Raw genomic sequence first — 23,683 nt, forward strand, 5'->3', positions numbered from 1 at the left:
CCAAATTTTTTATATATTGTGTTTTTCAAAAAGAAGCTTCGTGCAGATAACAAGCAAATCTTTTACCAAATAAGGAAATGTAAGTCAATAAGTTCAAAAGGACGATATAAAGATGAGACGGAAGACCTACTATACCAAGCAAGACAGGTTCAAGTTCAACCATTCAAGTTTACACTTTATGGCCGATTTTACATAATAATATAGAAAAAGGCCTCCAAGATCATAAGAAAATAAATGAATATAGTAAACCTTGCTTGGAAGAGATGTAAGATTTCTAGGAACCATCAAGTGATCTCGTAATGGCCACTATGTATATTGACATGGAAAAGAAGATACGCATGTATGCTTGTATATATACCAATAAGGAACCCTGAGCATGCATCCAAATGTGCGTGCATGTACACACGCACATATGTAGAAACTATGCGTGGACTTAAATTGGGACCAATAAGGTAGTTTTTCTTACCCATTAACTGGCTTTCTAGACTTTATGGCAGACCTCTCTCTTGCCTAATGTTGGCTTGACAAAAATCCAGCACTAATTCATCAAGGGTTGGTGTCAGATTGACAACCGATCAGAAAATTTTGCTTAAATTTTTCCGTGGAGTATTCTCAACTTAGAGTAGTGCTCAAAGCTAACCAAATTTTGGTGGGGAAAAGGCTTGAATGATGATGAACACTGATGATAGTTATATATGAGCATTAACATAGTATGCAAAACTTGTACATGTGCATTCATGCATAGAGAGAAAAAGGTGAGAGGGAATATCATCTGCACATATTGGGAAATTTTAGCTAAATCTTGACATATTAATGGGGTAGATAGGAAACAGTCGATTTCTTTGAGGCTACGGTTACTTCTCCTATAGTGAGGTTTCATCACTCCATGCATAAAATGAGGTTACTTCTCAAATGACTAACGAAAGGTGCCAAGGAAGGCATCTCAAAATAATGATCAAGATATATCTACACACTCCTCATGCCCCAGTAGAACGATTCTTTTGGACTTAATTCCAAGCAACAGTATGTTGGACCCTTTGAGGTAGTATTTTGTGTTGCACTCCAAAGTCCAAGAATGTCTTCCTAAGTACTGGTCAGTAATAGTTCTAACTTCTAATTCTATAACCCATTGCTAACTTTAAATCTATGTTCATTACAAATTTTATTTTCCATCTTGCAGATATCTTTCAGTATGAGGAATGAAATTTCTTCTTAGATGCCCTATATCTCTACTCATCAAACTCCTTGCCGTGTTTTTCCTTGATAATGACTTGCACAAACCATATCTTTCAAAATCACTTGGCAAGAGAGTGTAGCTTGTAATTTTTGGCATTGTTAACCAAGGTATGCCATCTCAGTGCCAAGCCCCGTACTAGTGCCATCCTGTTACTATGTCAGCACACCTAGTACAAAGACTGGGTCAACATACCGAGTGTCGATACACTCCCTATACCGCATACTAGTACCAAGCCGGTACGGTACGGTATGCTCCATACCATCCAATTCAATATGGTATGGCATACCTTGTTTTTAACACGACCTTTCATGGAGAAGTGTATCACCAAATGGAATTCTAATTTTATGCACTTAAACCAGTGGAAATTTCATTAAATACGTCCCACTTTGCCACCAGAAAATAACAGATACTAATCATACAAGGACTTCACTGCCCATGACCAAAACCTTCCAAGGTTAAATCTTTGATCCTGGTGAAATTTTATACTCAAGAACCATTCTTTTGACATGTGTCTTAGTGTCTTTGGTGTCCAATCATACTTTATGCAAGCTAGCATTTGCCTTCTTAGCCGCTAGTAGTGTATCTTATGTCGTAAGCATTTTAAGGCATTTCATACGATAGCACACTCTCAAACATGTTTTGCTGCGAAAATATGCCTATATGATATTGCATTAGTCAAATGGTTTCTTTTTCTGTTTCTGATTTTAAAGTTATTGATATTGTATGGTTTCTATCATATTGTTCTTATTTTTGATTAGAACTATGTAGGCTTCGTAGGAGAAAAATATGTAACAAAAAGATGACCTTTCTTCTTGATATTGTTTTCGTCAGTTGTGCAGAAACACCAAAGTCCGCAACCTACAACAAAAAGGCAGCATAAAGAAGTAAATGCAACAGTTGACTGTAGAGTTTTACAGTGCTTCCTGTCTTTCATATAGATCAAGTACTCTTTAGGCAGTATAATTTTCGAACCTTGACCTCTCCATTTTCAGTAAGCAGAATGTTTGCCGCTGCAAAAGATCAGATAACAGATTGTGTTGGTATTTGTTATATTACTTGGATACAGACAAGACGAGATGGTCAGCATAAAAATCCAAAAGGCAAGTATTATATGTTTCAAACAATCTTGAAAATGGACTAATAAGCAACAAATAGGGACATAAAGCAAGTATAGACCTTTTATATCTCTATGAATTTTTCCTTCATTGTGAAGATAGTCAAGTGCATGCAGTAAGTCCCGTAGAATGCACGCGATAGACATTTCATCCAGCGGAGGACCAGTTTGAAGCTACAGGAGCAAAGACAGCATTATATATAAATTACTATATTATTAGAAGAAAAAAACGCCCTATTCAGATTTTCTTTTTTAACAACTTGCTCATGTAGAGCAGCAGTTAGAGAGAGATTAACAGCTTTTCTTTTGCTAGTAGAGAAAATAACATCATATTATTCTGGCTTCAACCACTAATAAATAACCTTTACTATGAATTAAAACTACACTTTCAGAAACAAATTAGGACCTCAGTAGCATATATACATCTATCACTCTCAAAAACTTTCTCTGGTTAAGTTCCATCACAGATCTCACCTAGAACTCCCTTAGAGGCTCAAGCAAATTGGAGGTGAAATCTATAGGTAATGATCTTTCATATAGCTAGAAGAATTTTTGACATGTATTTAAGAAAAAAAAAACTGGAAAAAATGCCAGTAGTCTGTAGAGAGATTCATTGGAACAGATTAAGCTAATCAAACTTGAAAAAATTCCACCATCACTAGTGTATCGTAGGAACCATCTTTTATTTAGTAAACTGAAAGCAGGTACAGTAAGAAATTTAAGAAGAAATCCTGTTAAACAAGCATGACAATAATCAGCACAAAACCAGTAGAGTAAGTGCAATGCAAAAATATGATGGTCAGGAATGATGCGAGATGATAATCCACATCCCACTACAGGTATTTACCAAATATGACCCACATTGACTGTCAGGCAGATCCTCCCCACTGTGGTCCACATGTACTCAAGATCTTAAAACCACTTTAGGCCCTTGAACAAGGATCTGGTTTACAGTGTCGATTCCGCAACCAAGAAAGAGATGATATATTAATAATGTAATCTTCAGCGGAAAGTTTGGAAAAAACAACTTCCCACAACTCCAATGGAGCAATTAGACAAAGAATTTCTCAAGTTTGTATAATTCATCAACCACCCATAGAGGTAGTTTTTCCTCCTTCCAGGGACCTGCAAAAACTTCCTTTTTCTAGTAGAAAATAAACTTCCTTCAAGATCATCGCATGGCATAGCGATATTCATGCTTCACCAGGTACCAACCTTAGATGAATGTTCACCCTGTAGAACACCACCTAAAGTGGAATTCATATTCCCATGAAAAATCATAGATTATTTTCCATGTAGATTGCCTCAATAACCTTGATGACAAAGCATTAAAGGGGGCACCATATGATTAAGACAAAGTGTATGAGAAAGCCTCCATGTGGAGTTTATAGAAAGCAATACTGAAGAAGCGCTAAGTTGGAAAAAAAAATTGTTCTATGATTTATTAACAAAGGGCATTGGATGAGAATGTGACCTATAGTCCGTGCACCAGGGTCGGCAGAACCGTTCCGAACCAGGCAGCTCGGGTCGAACCAAGCCATCTCGGTGGCGGACTGGGACGGTTCCAGCAACGAAATGAAACCCGTCGCCGAAGGGGGAGGAGGAGAAAGAAAGAGAGAAAAAGAGAGAGTGAGCGGAGAGGGAGGGAGAGGAAGAGGAAGGAAGAGAGAGGTCGGCGGAAGGCCGGCGAGCCGCGCAGAGGAGGGCCCCTTTTTAATTTGGCGATTTTTAAGTAAAGTCGGCAAGCAATTTGCCGACTTCACTTAAAAATCGCAGAAATATAAAAAGGGTCAAACCTCTATTTCGAACGAAACAGAAAACCCAACCGCGGAGCCCTCCTCCGCCTGCTCCGCCCGGGTCACCAACTTCTGTCGACCCTCCGCCGACCTCTGCCACCTCCTTCTCTCTCCCTCCCTCTCTCTCCCTCTCTTTTCCTCTCTCCTGTTCACCCCCTCTCCCGCTTCCTTTACTGTGTCAATACGAGGCCGGCACGGAATAGTAGGGGGCGTACCTTTCCATGCCGCGGGGCAACCAGTCTGGGCCCTAGTTCCGGCACAGTAGACCCTACCCTACACTACATTCCCAAAAGAGTACACTAGCTTATAAGATCCAAACTTTGATTTGTTGATAGTCATTGCACTAAGAAATCCAACTTTCACTAGATCAAAAGAATAACAAGAAGACAGGGTTTCTCTAAATAGAAATCGGTCTTAAAAATAGGCAGTCATCGTAAATACTTGATAGTTTTATTTCTTTATTATTCTATAAGTACAATAAAATACCGTAATTTATTCTCAAATAAAGAAATAAGATAAAAATAAAAATAATATAACAAGCTGAACCAAGAACTGTGCAAAAATTCGATGAGTGAACAAATACCAAAAAGCAGAAGAAAAATATAAACCTACTAGGTCAGCAACGGAACCCCCAGCCATGTATTCCATTTCTATCCAGAGTTTGGTTTGATGCAGATAGGAGCCATAGTAGTCAGTAATATATGGAGACCGACATTGGGACAATACTGAAATTTCCTGCAAGGAGACAAAAGAATTATCAAAGTAAAATTCTGGTGATTTATAGTGGAGTTCATAGCAATGTTGTTATTTCCAAAACTAACCTTTTGAATATCTTCAATGTCATCCTCGCTACGGTAGATAATAATAAAAAAAACAAGCATGTATTAGTATATCGAAAAAAATCACATAAGAAAAAGATAGGTAGTATTGATTATTAAGTACTACTCAAGTTTTACATCAAACTACAGTGCATAAAATGCAATAGCAACTTATACGAAATATAAAGTATACAAGCTTCGTTGATGACTAATACCATACTCTATTCATCTCTTGTGAGGACCGAGCCTCTGGACTGGCCGAGAATGAGCCACAGTCCCGTGGATTGGCTTTGTTGAACCATATAGCCGATTACGACTAGTGAGCCGGGTGGCACCATCGTAAAGGGAGAAAAGACCACAGATTCTCCAGCTGGAAAAGAGGGATCGGTGCAAAATGTCTGCATGATATAAGGATTCGCCGTACCGGTACCGGACCTCGCATCGATGCCACAGTAGCATAGTGTTGGTACCAAGATCCGGCGTACTGGTACCGGTCGGTGTACCGGTGGCAGCCCGGACCGGTCCCGTACCGGTTCTTCAACAATAAACTACCGGTACCAGATTTCACGCTGATTCGGTACCGGTCTCAAGCCGGACCGGTACGGCAGACCATGGTTGGTACGATACGGTACCGAATTTTTTTGGCATACTGAGGGTCGGTACGCCACCCGTACTGGTACAGTACGGCACATCATGCCTGATATAGAGTGGATGAGTTTAGAACGATTGTCGAAGGCTTTGTCCTCCTTATGCATGTGTAAAACTATCCAAAACCATGGAGGCATGCGCGAGATCACTGGAAACCACGTCTCTTATTTTTTCCCTCCTTCCTCAGTTCATGACCACCATAGCTATTTCTAGACTTGATTCTCTCCCTACTATAGTACTACTGCTTTCCTCGCCAGCTTCTGCCCATCAATCGTCTGGAGGTCATCTCTCCCACTCCCCTATTTTCTCCTTCTTTCCCTCCCTGTTCCACCACCATGTCCCATCTCCTCTACTCCACATGCATCTCTCTCTTAGGTCCTCTTTAGCTTTCCTCGCTGCCACACTGAGTCAAATTCACCGACGGGCACTGCTTGCAATGCCAAAGCCTCAACCCCTATTCAGCTCCCCATTTTCTCTTCCTTCATCTAACTTGCCATCGTTGTCATAGATCCCTTCACTTTTTCTTCTTCGATCACCTCACTATCCCCTCCTTACTGAGATGGATCTTGCCAATAATTGTTTGACTGATCCCAGACCAATCCCAATCTCTTTTCTCCCTCCTCTGCTTTTGTCGCCCAAACACAAGCTTGCCGCATCGGCACTATCTCTGCTTGCTACCAGCCCTCCGAGCATTGTCACCAATGTATGCCGAACTTCTGCACCCTCGCCAAACCCCTACTTGACTGATGCATAGCCAGGCATGGTCCGCCATACTGCTCCGAACTGCTTGGTTTGGGTTATACCAAACCAATTGGGAACTAGGATAGTTCGCCATGTCGGCTCAATAAATAAGCCGAACTAGCTCTAATCGATTAACCCCCCCACCCTCCAACTTGGTTCAATTACCCCCTGCTCGGTTCAAGTAAACCCCTTCCCTGGCTTGCTAAAAAGCCTCTCCCACCCCATTCGGTTCACGATGTTTCAAGACACCTTCACCGCATGTGATAGTAGTAAACCCCCCCATGATGCTCACGACCCTTGGAGCATGCCCTATCAAAGCTTGACGCTCACCCTCAACCCCTCCCTTGGTGTCACCTATAAGTAGCCTCCCCCCTCCCTCTCTCTCTTGTTGGGAATTGTATCCTAAATGTCAATCGTCAGCATATTGATGATTGAATTTTGTAAATGAATTGACAAATTATAAAGTATTATTTGGCATTATTCATCATTTCATCTTCAAATGAACTCTTATATGATGAAGTCCTTAGGACTTATGTTATGATAAAGGAGGATTTATCTTTGAGTCCTTAAACTTGTTCGCGACCAAATGATATGTTGTTACTAGGACGACAACATTATCAAGATTAGGTCGTTGTGTGACATATACGTTGGTTGTCCTCTTAACCAAGGAGTGTGGAGACACTGGTATGCCATACAGGTGAAGTGTAGGAGTACATTTCACTGAACGTGACCAATTCCGGAATGCTCTACTGTTGAGAGATGTTCCGAGTGGATATGGGTATAAGTTTGGCCCTCTGACCTGAGACCGCAACCTGTGACTAGCAAGCAACTCACTGTACTTTGGTACCGGACTACCTGAATTTCTAATTCAGTGACGGAAGGTCACTGGGTGCAGTCAAGTACTTGCGTAGTCAGTTATGCGTTAAGATGGAATTGACCCCTCCTGGAAACAGGAAATAATGTCTTGTGATTAATTTAGCAAAACCTTGGCCAGGGTAATCCCAGTGAGAAGTCACGGGATATCTAAAGTTAATCACATAATGGATGTACTAATTATAGGGTTGACAGTGAGCTCTAAGTCATCCTGGCATTAGTAGTCAAAGGGATTGAATTATACAGTAACCATAGTCCAGGATTCCAGAATATTTGCTTCGCATATATTCGGCCTATCCGGACGTCGGGTACCATTGCTAGATGGTCACATCGATTAGTATAGGAAGACATTCCTATACTACCGGCTTAGGTTCGAACCTATGAGGTCACACGCATAGAAGTTTTTAGGTTGATCAAATGGTTGATTGATGATTAAGAATCATTCAGGGGTAATTTGGTCAATTCGATTGACAAATTATCCTAAGCAAAAGTTGCATTAAAATAATTATTGAATTATTGGAGGATTAATTAGCAATTAGATTGCTAATGAACTCAATTTGATTGAGTAATTGGGCTTAGGTTGAGCCAAATTGAATAGGATTCAATTTGGGCTGCACCAGGGTTTGACCTAATTGGATTGGGTTCAACCCAAGTAGATTGAGCTTGACCCAATTGATGGGACTTGACCCAATTGGATTGGGCTTGATCCAAATCAATTAGAAGACCTTATTTGATGAGGATTATGAGTCCAAATAATCAGAATTGGATAAGGAGAAGAATCCCTAAATTTTAGGAACCCATCCTTATCTTCTTGGAGAAGAATGACACGTTAATGTATCCCCAATATATTCTACGCCTATCCTCTTTATTTTTGGCCAAAAATTGGTGTGAGAAGAGAGGACGCGTGGGGCTATATTTCCTATAAAAATGGCGCCTTAAATCTTTCTAGAAAGATTTAGATGAATTTCCTAATTTGTAGGGATTGCATGGCGCATGAAATAGGGTGGTCTGCGGCTGAACTTTGGATGCATGAATTCCTATCTTTTAGGGATCCAAAATGCACGAAATTTGGATATGTTTATCTCCTCTTAGCTGGCAAACCACCAGAATTTTTTGGGGATTTTATCAGCCAAATTAGTTGGCTAAATTAGGTGTGATACGTGGAGGGGTCTTTTGGCTATAAAAGACCCCCATGCCTTGGGTTCAAAATATACCATATTTAGAGGTTTCAAAAAATTCTGAAAAAATTCCCTGAGGGCCTCCATCCCTTCTTCTCCTTCTTCCTCACGTCCATCCTCCATATCCTTGAAGAACAATTAAAGGTTGAGTGTTTAGAAGGAGACAGCTTCAGCCATTGCAACGTTCCTGCGCGAGCTAGCACTCCCGCGGAAGACGATCTACCTAGAGCTTCGCGTGTACTTCTCGTAGAGGCCATTCGTGTGCGTGGCTGCGAAGTCAAAGATCAGATCCACAAGTTTCTTCCATCATAAAAGGTATTAATTCTATATTAATCTTTTTATTCTGGAGTCAGGGTCTAGGTCTGATTCCCCGAGGTTTTACCCTCCTTTGGGGCTCCTCACGGAGTTATCTCCAGAATCCATTCGATGGATATTCGGAGATTAATCGGAATAGAGTTCTTAAGTTTCAGATCTGATAGTTAATCATGCATGAAAGTTTTAGCATAATTGTTTAAATGATTCCGGCATAATCCTATGTGTTCTTAAGGTGCTGATTTCTAGATTTGATCTTGTAAGCATGCATGAATTAAATTGTTTGATTCGATTTTTCCGCTGCATTTTTGAAACTTAAAAAGAACTACGTATGGCTTGATCCCCCTTATGAAGGGGTACGTAGGCAACCCGATCAGGTTCAGCCATGATTTTTTAAAAAAAATGATGAAAAAATTCAGCATGCTAAACACCGAAGAACCTAGGATCCACTTTCAGTGGTATCAGAGCCAGGTTTCGTGTTTAAACTTTTATGTTTTAATTTTTGCAATTAAATCTGAAATTATGAGCATGCTTAGATTAGATCTAAGGTATTTTTTATGATTGATTTAATTGCTGATTATGCATGATTAACTAGATCTGAAATTTTGGATGCATATGATGCATATTTGTGTTAAGATTTGTAACATAAATAAATCTGAAATCATAATATTGTTTAGATTAGATCTAAATAAAGTTTATGATTCATATAATCTCTGATTTTAATGAACAAATCAGATCTGAAAATAAAAGTGAAAAAACAAATACATAAGATGTATGTTGTTTGAATTAATTCATGTTGTTATGTATATGTGATGCATGAACATTAAACATAATGACTTAAATATGAATTAAATCTGATTACATGTGATTAATTACAAAAACTCAGATCTGAAAATATGTTTTAAGAACTGAAAGATTGTAATTAATATGTAATTAAAAAGAAATATGCAATGATCAAAACTTTCATAAGTCTAAACTTAATTGAGAATTAAGTGTTATGAAATAGAATTGTAACTCAATTAATTGACATTGCATAATTCTTTGGGCATATGGGTTAGCTTGAATTAAGTTCCTAGGATTGGGTTAGACCTAAGGTTAGAATCATACATGGACAAATAGAATTAATTGATCAAATCTAATTAAGTAGTAACTAGATTAGGTCAAGAAAATTCTAGGTCAATTTACAATAGTTGTAGATGGATTAAGTCCATGTCTTTGATTAGACCAAGATGGAACTTGATTTAGGCTCAGAGGTGTAGCCTGAGTCATTTGAGTAATCAAATCGAAATTGATTAACCAGTCGGTGTCTAAGGTAAATTTGGCAGTTTTGACCGGTGGTTTTTAATTGGGAGCTACTCGCACTGATTCGTCTTTGTCGAGTTAATGGCATATCCCTTCCACCGATCTCACTTACCTGGCCGACATGGTCAATCACATTTTGATTGGATCACTTAATGATTCGAGTTAGCCCATGCCTATAAGAAAAATCAGTTTGACTGATTTAGGTGCCTCCTTAACCGGTTTGAGTCTAATCTGATTTGGTGAAGTCAGTGGGAGAAATTAGACTAACCGGATCTTCTCATTTATCCTAATTATGAAATCCTCTAAAATTATTAGGTCCTTAAAATGAAATGGTTATGGGGATAACTAGGTCATAGCCTCTCATTAAGTTGGGTGATAATGGATCCAATGTTTTGATAATTATTGGAGGCGTGACACGCCTGGTACTTATCAAGCATTGAAATATTCAATATATGATGAGTTAAGTGTACCTTCAATAGGCGGTCAGGTGAGCCGAGCCACACTCGGGCTTGGTCGTCTATTAGTTGATTAGACTTAACCCTATCATTTAATGGTTGGACCTGACTAGGGTATTCGGTGGAGGCGCCACACGCCTGCCGAAGAACCTAGGGCAAAATCATCACTAAAAGTTGCTTGGTGAAGCAATTGGCTAAGAACCTACCAATAGGTGCATATGGGTTAGCCGAGCCACACTCGGGCCTATATGCGATCTATTGGGTTCTAGTGCTCACTAAAGAATTAAGAGTAATTTTTCGAATTGAAGGTAGAGGCTACCAATTTGTATAAAATAGTGAGAGTACTTTTAGACTGAAGTCCAAGTCTATTGAGTTTAGTCAATTCATATACTAATAGCCAAATTTTCTTTTTATGCAGAAATGGCCACTAATTTGTCACTTCGCTCATTGTTGGACAATGACAAGTTGACTGGTCCAAATTTTAATAATTGGCATAGGAAACTGAAAATAGTGCTAGAGCATGAAAGGATCCTTTATGTGATAATGGATCCAGCACCTAAGCAGCCCGCTGCTAATGCATCAAGATCGGTCAGAGACACTTATCAGAAGTGGCTTAGTGATCGGATCACTGTTCGATGCATCATGTTGGCAGCAATGAGTGATGAGTTTAGTAGGCGTTTTGAGAATACGCAGCCGGAAGATATCATTCAAGTGTTGAATGAATCATTCGGTGTTCCTGACAACGTTGAGAGGCACAAAACTAGTTGTGCCATCTTCAGCGCCCGAATGAAAGATTGGACTTCGGTAACTGATCATGTACTGTACATGATTGAGTTGATCGAGCGTCTAAGCTCTCTTGGCTTTCCCCTTCATGATCAATTGGGGAAGGATGCCATACTAAACTTATTGCCTGGATCATACCGTCCTTTTCTCACTCATTTTCGTATGACGAAACCTATAGTGAATTATCACCAATTGTTGGGGTTACTACAGACGTTTGAGAATGATCACCAACTTCTTAAGAAAACGGTGAACTTTGTGGGAGGTTCATCCAAGGGTCGCCCCTTTAAGAAAGGGAAAAAGAAAAATAAAATTCAAAAGAAACAAGTGCACCATGCTCAGCCTAGTCAGAAAAAGAATAAAAAGGCTGATCAGAGCAAGGAGTGCTTCTTCTGCAAGAAGCAAGGACATTGGAAGAGGAACTGTCCTCTTTATATTACATCCCTCGATCCGAACCGGCTTAAGAAAAGTGGGCAATCAGTTGCCAATCAAGGTACTTATATGATAACACCTTGCAATTTTTCTATTTGTGATAATTCGACCTGGGTATTGGATACCGGTAGTCCTTTTAATATTTGCAATTCGTTGCAGGGGCTACAAGTCAGTGAGAGGTTTGAAGAAGGAGAAAGGTTCCTGAATGTTGGAGATGGAAGATCAGTTCCAGTTCTAGCTTTAGGAATTCTTAAACTTGAATTCAGCTCTCATGTAAATGTCCTTAGTGATTGTCACTATTGTCCAAGTTTTTTTATGGATGTCATTTCTGTAGGCCTTTTGGCCAAAAATGGTTATGAAATATCAATAAAAAAGGATTATTGCAATATCATTTGGAATGATGCTGCTGTAATGAATGAAACTCTGAGTAATGGCATTTACATTTTGTCACAGCCTGTTCATGTAATGTACAAGTCCAATAAGCGCCCTAGAATAGATAATGTCACGGATGTCTACCTTTGGCATCATAGGCTAGGACATATTAACAAGAACAGGATGAACAGGTTAAGTAAAGAGGAAATCCTCGATGTTAATGATTGTGAATCATTGACAACCTGTGAATCATGCCTTCTTGGTAAAATGACCAAATCACCTATTACCGGAAAAGGTGAACGAGCCAGTGACTTATTGACCCTTGTACATTCTGATGTATGTGGGCCAATGAGCACAAATGCTAGAGGTGGGTATTCATATTTCATTACGTTTACAGATGACCTTTCGAGGTATGGTTATGTCTATTTAATGAGACAAATCTGAAGCATTTGAAATGTTCAAATTATATCGTAATGAAGTAGAAAAACAAACTGGAAAGAGTATTAAAATTCTTCGATCAGATCGAGGAGGTGAATACCTCACCAGTGAGTTTTTGACATATCTAGGAGAAAATGGAATTCTCTCTCAATGGACTCCTCCTAGTACACCACAGTATAACGGTGTATCAGAAAGGAGAAATCGAACTCTGTTAGACATGGTTCGATCCATGATGGGGTTTGCTAGTTTGCCCATATCCTTTTGGGGATATGCACTTGAGTCAGCCTGCTACATTCTAAATAAGGTTCCAAGTAAGTCTGTAAATAAAACACCACATAAGATGTGGATTGGACATAAGCCAATGCTTTCTCACCTTAGGGTTTGGGGGTGTCCGGCGTACGTCAAACGTTTGAAAACAGATAAACTTGAACCCAAGTCTGACAAATGTTTCTTTGTCGGTTACCCTAAAGAGACTAAAGGATATTATTTCTACTTTGCTAAAGAACAAAAGTTGTTCGTAAGCAATAGAGCTGTATTCTTAGAGAAGGAATTCCTTGGAGAAGGAAGTAGAAGCTCTAATGTTGAGCTTAGGAAAGTTCAACATGCAGAAGACCCGACACCATCCACTGAACCAATTGAGTCGGATTTGATTAGATCAGATCCAGAACCCATCTTAGATGCACTGTTAAGACGATCAGGTAAAGTACCACGTCAGCCGGACAGATACTACGGTTTCTTGATCCGGGACGGGGATCCTGTCGAACTTGATGAAAACGATGAGGATCCGATCACATATATGGATGCAATGCAGAGGTATGACTCTGATAAATGGCTTGGAGCCATGCAATCCGAAATGGAATCCATGAAGGTCAATGATGTATGGACATTAGTTGACCCACCCGAAGGGATTAAATCCATAGGGTGTAAGTGGATATTCAAAAGGAAACGGGGCGCAGACGGAAAGGTAGAGACCTATAAAGCCCGTCTGGTTGCCAAGGGATATCGTCAACGTTATAGTATTGACTATGACGAGACATTTTCTCCTGTGACAATGCTTAAGTCCATTCGGATTGTGCTTGCGATAGCAGCACATTTAGACTATGAAATCTGGCAAATGGATGTAAAGACCGCATTTCTAAATGGAGATTTAGAAGAGGAGGTATATATGATACAACCTGAAGGTTTTACATCTACAGATGAGTCTAAGGTGTGCAAGCTACAAAGATCCATTTATGGATTAAAGCAAGCTTCACGGAGTTGGAATATACGTTTTGATAAGGTAATCAAAACATATGGCTTCATTAAGAATGAAGAGGAACCTTACATTTATAAATGGGCAAATGGTTCAGTTATTATATTCCTTATTTTGTATGTGGATGACATTCTTTTAATCGGGAATGACATTCCTGCATTACAAGGAATAAAGGTATGGCTATCATCTCAATTTGCCATGAAGGATTTGGGAGAAGCATCTTTCATCCTAGGGATGAAGATCTATAGAGATAGATCTAGAAGATTGCTTAGATTATCCCAATCCACATACATTGATACTATACTGAAAAGGTTCAGTATGATTAATTCTAAGAAAGGCTATCTTACAATGGGCCATGGAATTAACCTCTCTAAAAGGGATTGTCCGACAACCTCTCAAGAAAGAGAGAGTATGGATAGAATTCCATATGCTTCGGCAGTGGGATCTATAATATATGCCATGACATGTACTAGACCAGACGTGGCATACTCACTAGGAGTAGTGAGCAGATACCAGTCTGATCCAGGTAGCAACCACTGGAAGGTTGTAAAAACCATCCTTAAGTATTTGAGAAATACTAAAGATCAGTGGCTTGTCTACGGTGATTCTGACTTAAAACTTAAGGGATATACCGATTCAAGTTTTCAGTCAGATCAAGATGATAGCAAGAGCATGTCGGGATATATCTTCACTCTTAAGGATGGGGCCATCTGCTGGAAGAGTTCCAAGCAGCATACAGTGGCAGATTCTACATGTGAAGCAGAATACATCGCAGCATCTGATGCAGCCAAGGAAGCCGTATGGTTGCGCAAGTTCATCACCGAGCTGGGAGTGGCACCTTCCATTGATGGTCCAGTTCCTATATTTTGTGATAACACTGGAGCCATAGCTCAGGCAAAGAAACCTAAAGCACATCAGCGGACCAAGCATATTCTGCGATGCTATCACCTGGTTCGAGAGATTATAGAACGAGGTGATATTGATCTTCAGAAGATTGACACAAAAGAAAATCTGGCTGACCCATTTACCAAAGTCCTCGGCATCAAAGAGTTCAACGAACACAAGTCGAAGATGGGTATTAGATACTGTGCCGATTGGCTTTAGGCTAAGTGGGAGTTGTTGGAAATTGTATCCTAAATGTCAATCGTCAGCATATTGATGATTGAATTTTGTAAATGAATTGACAAATTAATAAAGTATTATTTGGCATTATTCATCATTTCATCTTCAAATGAACTCTTATATGATGAAGTCCTTAGGACTTATGTTATGATAAAGGAGGATTTATCTTTGAGTCCTTAAACTTGTTCGCGACCAAATGATATGTTGTTACTAGGACGACAACATTATCAAGATTAGGTCGTTGTGTGACATATACGTTGGTTGTCCTCTTAACCAAGGAGTGTGGAGACACTGGTATGCCATACAGGTGAAGTGTAGGAGTACATTTCACTGAATGTGACCAATTCCGGAATGCTCTACTGTTGAGAGATGTTCCGAGTGGATATGGGTATAAGTTTGGCCCTCTGACCTGAGACCGCAACCTGTGACTAGCAAGCAACTCACTGTACTTTGGTACCGGACTACCTGAATTTCTAATTCAGTGACGGAAGGTCACTGGGTGCAGTCAAGTACTTGCGTAGTCAGTTATGAGTTAAGATGGAATTGACCCCTCCTGGAAACAGGAAATAATGTCTTGTGATTAATTTAGCAAAACCTTGGCCAGGGTAATCCCAGTGAGGAGTCACGGGATATCTAAAGTTAATCACATAATGGATGTACTAATTATAGGGTTGACAGTGAGCTCTAAGCCATCCTGGCATTAGGAGTCAAAGGGATTGAATTATACAGTAACCATAGTCCAGGGTTCTAGAATATTTGCTTCGCATATATTCGGCCTATCCGGACGTCGGGTACCATTGCTAGATGGTCACATCAATTAGTATAGGAAGACATTCCTATACTACCGGCTTAGGTTCGAACCTATGAGGTCACACGCATAGAAGTTTTTAGGTTGATCAAATGGCTGATTGATGATTAAGAATCATTCAGGGGTAATTTGGTCAATTCGATTGACAAATTATCCTAAGCAAAAGTTGCATTAAAATAATTATTGAATTATTGGAGGATTAATTAGCAATTAGATTGCTAATGAACTCAATTTGATCGAGTAATTGGGCTTAGGTTGAGCCAAATTGAATAGGATTCAATTTGGGCTGCACCAGGGTTTGACCTAATTGGATTGGGTTCAACCTAAGTAGATTGAGCTTGACCCAATTGATGGGACTTGACCCAATTGGATTGGGCTTGATCCAAATCAATTAGAAGACCTTATTTGATGAGGATTATGGGTCCAAATAATCAGAATTGGATAAGGAGAAGAATCCCTAAATTTTAGGAACCCATCCTTATCTTCTTGGAGAAGAATGACACCTTAATATATCCCCAATATATTCTACGCCTATCCTCTTTATTTTTGGCCAAAAATTGGTGTGAGAAGAGAGGAGGCGTGGGGCTATATTTCCTATAAAAATGGCGCCTTAAATCTTTCTAGAAAGATTTAGATGAATTTCCTAATTTGTAGGGATTGCATGGCGCATGAAATAGGGTGGTCTGCGGCTGAACTTTGGATGCATGAATTCCTATCTTTTAGGGATCCAAAATGCACGAAATTTGGATATGTTTATCTCCTCTTAGCTGGCAAACCACCAGAATTTTTTGGGGATTTTATCAGCCAAATTAGTTGGCTAAATTAGGTGTGATACGTGGGGGGGTCTTTTGGCTATAAAAGACCCCCATGCCTTGGGTTCAAAATATACCATATTTAGAGGTTTCAAAAAATTCTGAAAAAATTTCCTGAGGGCCTCCATCCCTTCTTCTCCTTCTTCCTCACGTCCATCCTCCATATCCTTGAAGAACAATTAAAGGTTGAGTGTTTAGAAGGAGACAGCTTCAGCCATTGCAACGTTCCTGCGCGAGCTAGCACTCCCGCGGAAGACGATCTACCTAGAGCTTCGCGTGTACTTCTCGTAGAGGCCATTCGTGTGCGTGGCTGCGAAGTCAAAGATCCGATCCACAAGTTTCTTCCATCATAAAAGGTATTAATTCTATATTAATCTTTTTATTCTGGAGTCAGGGTCTAGGTCTGATTCTCCGAGGTTTTACCCTCCTTTGGGGCTCCTCACGGAGTTATCTCCAGAATCCATTCGATGGATATTCGGAGATTAATCGGAATAGAATTCTTAAGTTTCAGATCTGATAGTTAATCATGCATGAAAGTTTTAGCATAATTGTTTAAACGATTCCGGCATAATCCTATGTGTTCTTAAGGTGCTGATTTCTAGATTTGATCTTGTAAGCATGCATGAATTAAATTGTTTGATTCGATTTTTCCGCTGCGTTTTTGAAACTTAAAAAGAACTACGTATGGCTTGATCCCCCTTATGAAGGGGTACGTAGGCAACCCAATCAGGTTCAGCCATGGTTTTTTAAAAAAAATGATGAAAAAATTTAGCATGCTAAACACCGAAGAACCTAGGATCCACTTTCATCTCTCGGTCCTAACACTATGACCTAGGGTTCCATTCCCTTGACGACGATGAGGGCTTTCGAGCCCACTCTCGGCCTCTCCCCCTCCCTCTTCCTCTTCTTCCCTCTGACTATTTTTCTCTCTATTTCTCCATCCCCCCTCTCTCTGACTCTCCCTGTGTCGATACGCTCTGAACCTATATGGTACAAATCCGTACCGTGCCGAACTGGCCACCGACCAGTACCTCCTCTGGTACCAATTCGGCAAACCTTGCCTTCAAGCCTCTGACATCTCTCTTTATTAACTCGGCCTATGGTCTCTCTTCCCCCATCTCTCCATTGAAAAAAATTGATATTTAAAAATTGATACAAATGCCAAGACCCCTTTCTCTCTTTCACTCTCTCTCCTTGATATTGAAAAAAAAAAAAAAGATTTTCTATGTCTATGCAATCGCCTATCCTACCAACCTCCATCGCATCCTTTGCCTAGGCCTTGCTAGATCCTACCATTAGCAGCCCTTGCCATGCTCCCTTTGCCCGGATTGGGCCCTTACCCCTTGATCCAATCAATGGTCATGGATCTGGTTGGTTTTCGGCCGCCGGGCACAACCACCCAACTAGACTTACCTCTCATCTTCTTCCTCATTTTTGTCCCACTGTTGTCCTTCATCCACTCTTTATTCTCCTCTAATTATTGGTCTTGATTTTACATAGGGGCTCAATCATCTAGACAACAAGAAGATTAGCATAGGGATCTTTTACACTCTAATCCTTTAATTGAGGTAAAACCCTAACCTTCTTAATGAATAGCTTAAAATTGGGGATAGAAAGGATTCCTAGGTGATGAATTGGGCTTAGCAATGTGGGCATATATCTAGAAGAATCCTATATTGTGGAGTCTTGAGAATGCCTCGCAGCCTCGTGGGATCTTTCTTCTGCCCAAAAAATAAGTGTAACTATGTTTGGAGCCTTGATAAAGGAACTTGATAATCTAGATCTGTAAGTGGCTCCATCACCCTAGTGTATTTATGTTAATTTTTAGAAAAATTATTTTTGAAACTTGTATCTTAATCAACATGTTTACTCCTTAGTATAAAGTCCTTGGTATTTTGAAATAATAGCAGCTCTTGAAAATTTTACCTTATACAGTTAATAATAAAATGTGTGAAAATAAATATTATTATGCTTGGCTTACCCTGCATAAGAATTTTATTTTTAAAAAAATATAAGTCAAGGATGTACTTTTTTCGGCATAACATGATTATATTATTGATTTTGCATGATGGAAATGTGTACTGAGATGCCAAACTATGTTTAAAAAATGCATGGACATTTGAATTAAATGTTTACTCTCTAGTTTGACAATGATTCGGACCTAGCCAACAGGGTTGATCATTGGTCACACGTGTTCGAATACTAGTTTCTTTTGGGCCTATCCAATCAAGAATAGTCACTAGCATGTTTATGTGATTCAAATATAGTTCTTTTTGAGCCTAGCCAATCCAGGCTGATCACTAGCATACATTGATCATTGGCATATTATGTTTTCAGAAGCTAGTCTCTCTCTGACCTTGTCACAAGGATAATCGTGATTGCAGTTGCTAAGACTGAGAGAGGGCAAAAATTGTGATTTACTTTTGGTGATATTTTACAAAAAGGGTGTTCTCCATGAAACATATTTAAACTATTTTTTTACTGGCATTTTGAAAGGTAAAATTTTAAATTTTTTATCATCTGCATGTCGGTTGTGGATTTCCTTCCTGAAAATTTGCCAAATTAGTATCTCTTCCAATTGTAATGATATCCAGTAATTATCTAAGCACTTTTTATTTATACCTATGTACTTGATCCAACTAGAGGTATGGAGGCAACTTACTAAGCTATTAGCTCACTCATCTTTTTCTTTTCTTTTTACCATATGCCCAAGAGTAGCTCGAGTGGGGTTGTGGTCTAGGCACTGAAAGATAAGGCTTTAGCTGGTTTACTCACATTTGAATAAATTTGTACAGAACATATCGTGTAATTTGGAGGCAATGTCTCTTGTAACTAAACTTGATTTATGAAATCAATAATACTAGAATTTTCTAGATGCTCTATCTTCCACCATGCCTGCTCCAACGCATATTTGTTTCTAAATTGAGAAATTCAAGCAGGCCTTGAATGTCCTATGAGCCAAACCCTATGGGATTTGCGGTCGTTTGTCACATGCCCGGCTCATGTAGGTGGGTTAGGGCATGACATCTCTACTACAAAATATGGATAACAAGTTAGATTCCTTTATACCAAAGAAGACATGACTATATCTTCTTTCTATCAATGTCCCACAGCCTCTAGCAGTTTTTTCTTTGTATTGTACAAACTCAAGGTTTGATCCACCATGAGCTTGAAAGGGAATGGTAACTCATGTATACATTTCATATGATATACAACAATTAATCAAGATATCGTTGGTATATAATTTCATTAATCAGAAAAAAGGATTCGTTAAGGCATAGTTGAGTCGAGTTAAGTTAATCAGAAACAAGGATGATAGTATTGCATATCATGACATGTTAGTCCTCTGGCTAGTGTGGTAACACAATCATGCACTACGTGCTGATTCATAGAACAAACTGGCAAAAATTTATATGCAATCCCACAAAAAGTTTTGCAATAGATATCTATCATATTAATATACTGGCATATATTAATTTCATTAATTTCTGAATATCTATCATATTAATTACTTTATACCAGTGTTTAACTTTAAATTCAGCATTCTGGAGCAACCTAGATCTTTGTGCTAGTTGTTGTTCAACAAGTGAATTGAGTAAATTATACTACAAAATAATATTACACATTTACATTTAAACATCAACCACATGGGTAAGCTTAAGTTCAAGATAAAGAATATGACAAGACACATTACTATGTTTACTCATTCATAAATTATAACATGGGGTGTTTTACATATATAGTTGATGCTCTAGAAAGCTCATGCCCTCATGGTAGGGTGGAAAGCATATATAGTATTTCACTCCTTGAATTCTATCTTTAATTTGATGTGGAGCAACAATTCTGTGTTATGCATCCAATCCACAGATCAGGCCTTCCAATCTTCAAGAAAAGTAAGACAAGAACATAGGGAAGGCATCAAACCACATACTGGTAGCAAACAAGCTTGTATCGCTACATATCAGCCTTCAATATACATAGCAAATTGACACATACTGGTACAGACCGATACATAGCATTATGGGTCAGCATCAGTATATAAACATAAGCTGTACACATTTCTACCAAGCACAAAACTTGCCATAATGACCATTTTAGAAATTCAAATCTAAACACTTCTGGTTCTTTACTAATCCAATATCTTTCAATATCAAGATAGCAGAAAAAGTCGATAAAAGGAAGCCATATTTCCATGTTAAAGGTTGTAATAATAAGTGCAATATTTTTATGAAGTCATAAATTAAGAGAGTAACAATATAGATCTCTAAACTAGGAACTCACGCTTCTTCTAGATCAATCACTTTAATAGCAACCTCTTTGTTTAGCTCCTTGTCGAACCTGTAAAGCAAGAATTTCGTTAGAGAACATTGCAGATTCTATCATGAGCCAGGCATGCATTCTTGTTTAAGGAACTTGAGTTTTAAAAGCATTTGAGGATTGAAATGCATTCCAAAAGTAGTAGAAGAAATTGAATTATTGGATGGAACTTCAGTAAGATTTAAGCACAGTATCTAGTGTAGACTATTAGTAGTGTATAAAAAAATGTTTAAAACTACAATATTTTTTAATGAATACTCATCTTATCATTTTTAGCTAAATAATTTGCCTACTGATTGAAAGGGACAAATCCTCCTGTTTTAAAAGGAATCCTTTCCTTCTAAAAGAAGGTTGGTCCATACTCTCCACTCCCGATGTCGAACCCTTAAAAAAAGAAAAATTACAGTTTGACCCCCTCAAATTTACACGATTCTCAGACACACCCCTCATCTTTAAAAATTTTCAAAGACCCCCTTCAAGTTCCTAAATTATTCCAAAGTGGTCAGCATGGTATGCTCAACCGGTCCGTACCGGCCGGTTCAGCACGTACCGTATCAGTCCGGGCCCTGATCGATACGGTTCAGCCATAGAAACCAGTACGGTTCAGCCGTGGAAACCGGTGCAGGGCCCACAGATGCCGAACCTAGCCGGAGCCAGGGAAAAAGGAGAGAGTGAGCGGGGGAGGGAGGGAGGAGAGGCCTCCGCCGCATCTTTGAAAATTAAAGGAGGTCTTTGAAAATTTTTAAAGATGAGAGTGTGTTTGAGAATCGTGCAAACTTGAGAGGGTCGAACTGTAATTTTTCAAAATAAACAAGGGTCAGATTCCTATTGCATCCTTACTTTTGAAAAAAAAAAGCATCAAAGGAACATCAAGTTGGTTCTCTTCAGGCCTACTTGGCATCGCTTTTATTCTTGTTTTCTACTTTAAAAATAAAAATACAAAAATCCAGGCAAAAAAATGTTTGGCACCAAGGTCTGTAATCTTGATATCAAGTACCATACTAGTACATTAACGGTTCAGTACGGTATGGTCAGTACGATACAGTATACACTCCTTTCCGAAATAGCTTTCTACTCATTTTTCTTACTTTTTATCTTGGTATGCCTCGATATGAGTCAATACACACCTCGATATGCCTCGGTACGCCACGGTATAGGATCTGTACTAACATGAACTTGAGTTTCCTGCCGGTTTCAACCCGCTACGGCACGTACCATACCGAACAATACAAAAAGGTACGGGAGACCATGTTCAACACTATTGTTTCTATTTTCTATTTTCAAAAATTATTTTTGTTGTTTGTCGAAAAATAAACTCAACTCAACTATGCCTTCATCCCAAACTAGTTGGAGTCGGCTATATAAATCATTTTCCTCCATTGCGCTCTATTTAGAGCAAACTCTTTCTAATTACTTCATCCTATATGATTTTCGGACTACTTCTACCTTTCTTTTCTTCTACATATATCAAATCACTCCTTCATATCAGTGCATCTTTAGGCCTATGTTACACATGTCCAAACCATCTAAGTCATCTTTCTCTCAAATTTTTCTTAATTTGTGCTACCCAAAAATCATTGTGTTGGAACCAGAGCCCGTATCGGTCAAACGGCGGCACAATTCGGTACGCCCCCATGTTGGGCCCGTATCGACATAGTAGACAGGGCAAGCAAGAGGGAGAAGAGAGGAAAAGAGAAGGAGAGGGAGAGAGAGAGAGGGAGAGATGGTGAAGGCCGACGGAGTGCAACCCGAGAGGGCAGGAGAGAGAAAGAACGTGAGAAAGGAAGAGAGAGGGAGAGGAAGAGGGAGAGAGATGAAGGCTTTCGAAAGCCTACAGAGGGCCGAGAAATGGCACAGAGAGGCGGACGAGGGGCTCCGCCCTTCGGACCCCTATTTTGTTCGAAACAGAAATCCGTCATGGCCCCTTTTTTATTTTGCAAATTTTAAGTGAAGTCGGCAACCTTCTTTCTAACTTTGCTTAATATTTTCAAAATAACATTTTCAAAATAAAAAAGGCATCTTTTTTTATTTTAGAAACATTAAGTGAAGTTGGCAAGAGGGTTGCCAACTTCACTTAAAATTTTCAAAATAAAAAAATAGCCCCGATGAACCCCTGTTTCAAATGAAATAGGGGTCCGAAGGGCGAAGCCCCTCCTCCGGCCCTTCACACCACTCCCTAGCCCTCTCATGGCCCACTGGCAGCCTCCATCTCTCTCACTCCCTTTCCCGTTCCCTCCCTTCCCCTCTCTTTTCCTCTTTTCTTTCTTCCTCTCCCTCTCTTTCGCCGGCTTCTTGTTTTGAATGTCGAAACTATCTCAGTCCACCGCCAGCACGGCTCGGTACGCCCCAAACCGGACGGTTTGAAATGATTCCGCATTTCTTGGTGCTACCTCTACCTTTTTACAAAGGACTTCATTTCTTATTCTATCTTTTCAAATATTGCCATGCATCCATCTCAACATTACTCATTTCAGCTACACTCATCTTGTGCATATGTTGTTTTCTAACTAAACATTCTGTAACATAAAGCATAGAAGGTCGTATAGCTATCTTATACAATTTATCCTTCAACCTAATATGTGTCATACGATCACATAATATCCCAGTAATGCTTTTCCATCTTAACCATCCTACTTTAATACTATGATAGCATCCTCTCCAATCTTCCCTTCCTTTATGAACAATCAGTCCTAAACATTGAAAATGATCGCTATTCAGAACTTCATGATCCTCAATTTTTACTCCACCTTCATCTTTATTGCTATTTTACTAAACTACACTCTATGTACTTTGTCTTGTTCCTACCTAATCTAAAACCTTTACATTCCAATGTACTCCTCCAATATTCTAACTAACGATTAACTATAACTTTAAGT

General features: G+C 39.3%; 1 protein-coding gene across 4 annotated transcripts in view; it reads right to left on the reverse strand.

Annotated features, from left to right (window-relative positions):
- LOC103721937 (serine/threonine-protein kinase 3/4) overlaps positions 1-23,683 on the reverse strand; it is a 41,620-nt gene that overhangs the window by 12,548 nt on the left and 5,389 nt on the right. For all 4 annotated transcript variants that reach the window (XM_008812326.4, XM_008812325.4, XM_026810360.2 and 1 more), the window contains exons 2-7: positions 20,772-20,828; positions 4,969-4,996; positions 4,760-4,882; positions 2,414-2,525; positions 2,210-2,247; positions 2,042-2,095 (exon numbers count right to left, since the gene is read on the reverse strand). In XM_008812326.4, the coding sequence (XP_008810548.2) occupies positions 2,042-2,095; positions 2,210-2,247; positions 2,414-2,525; positions 4,760-4,882; positions 4,969-4,996; positions 20,772-20,828 (412 nt within the window). The remainder of the gene's footprint in view (positions 1-2,041; positions 2,096-2,209; positions 2,248-2,413; positions 2,526-4,759; positions 4,883-4,968; positions 4,997-20,771; positions 20,829-23,683) is intronic.

This window comes from Phoenix dactylifera, chromosome 11, assembly GCF_009389715.1.
Source record: "Phoenix dactylifera cultivar Barhee BC4 chromosome 11, palm_55x_up_171113_PBpolish2nd_filt_p, whole genome shotgun sequence".
Lineage (NCBI taxonomy): Eukaryota > Viridiplantae > Streptophyta > Magnoliopsida > Arecales > Arecaceae > Phoenix > Phoenix dactylifera.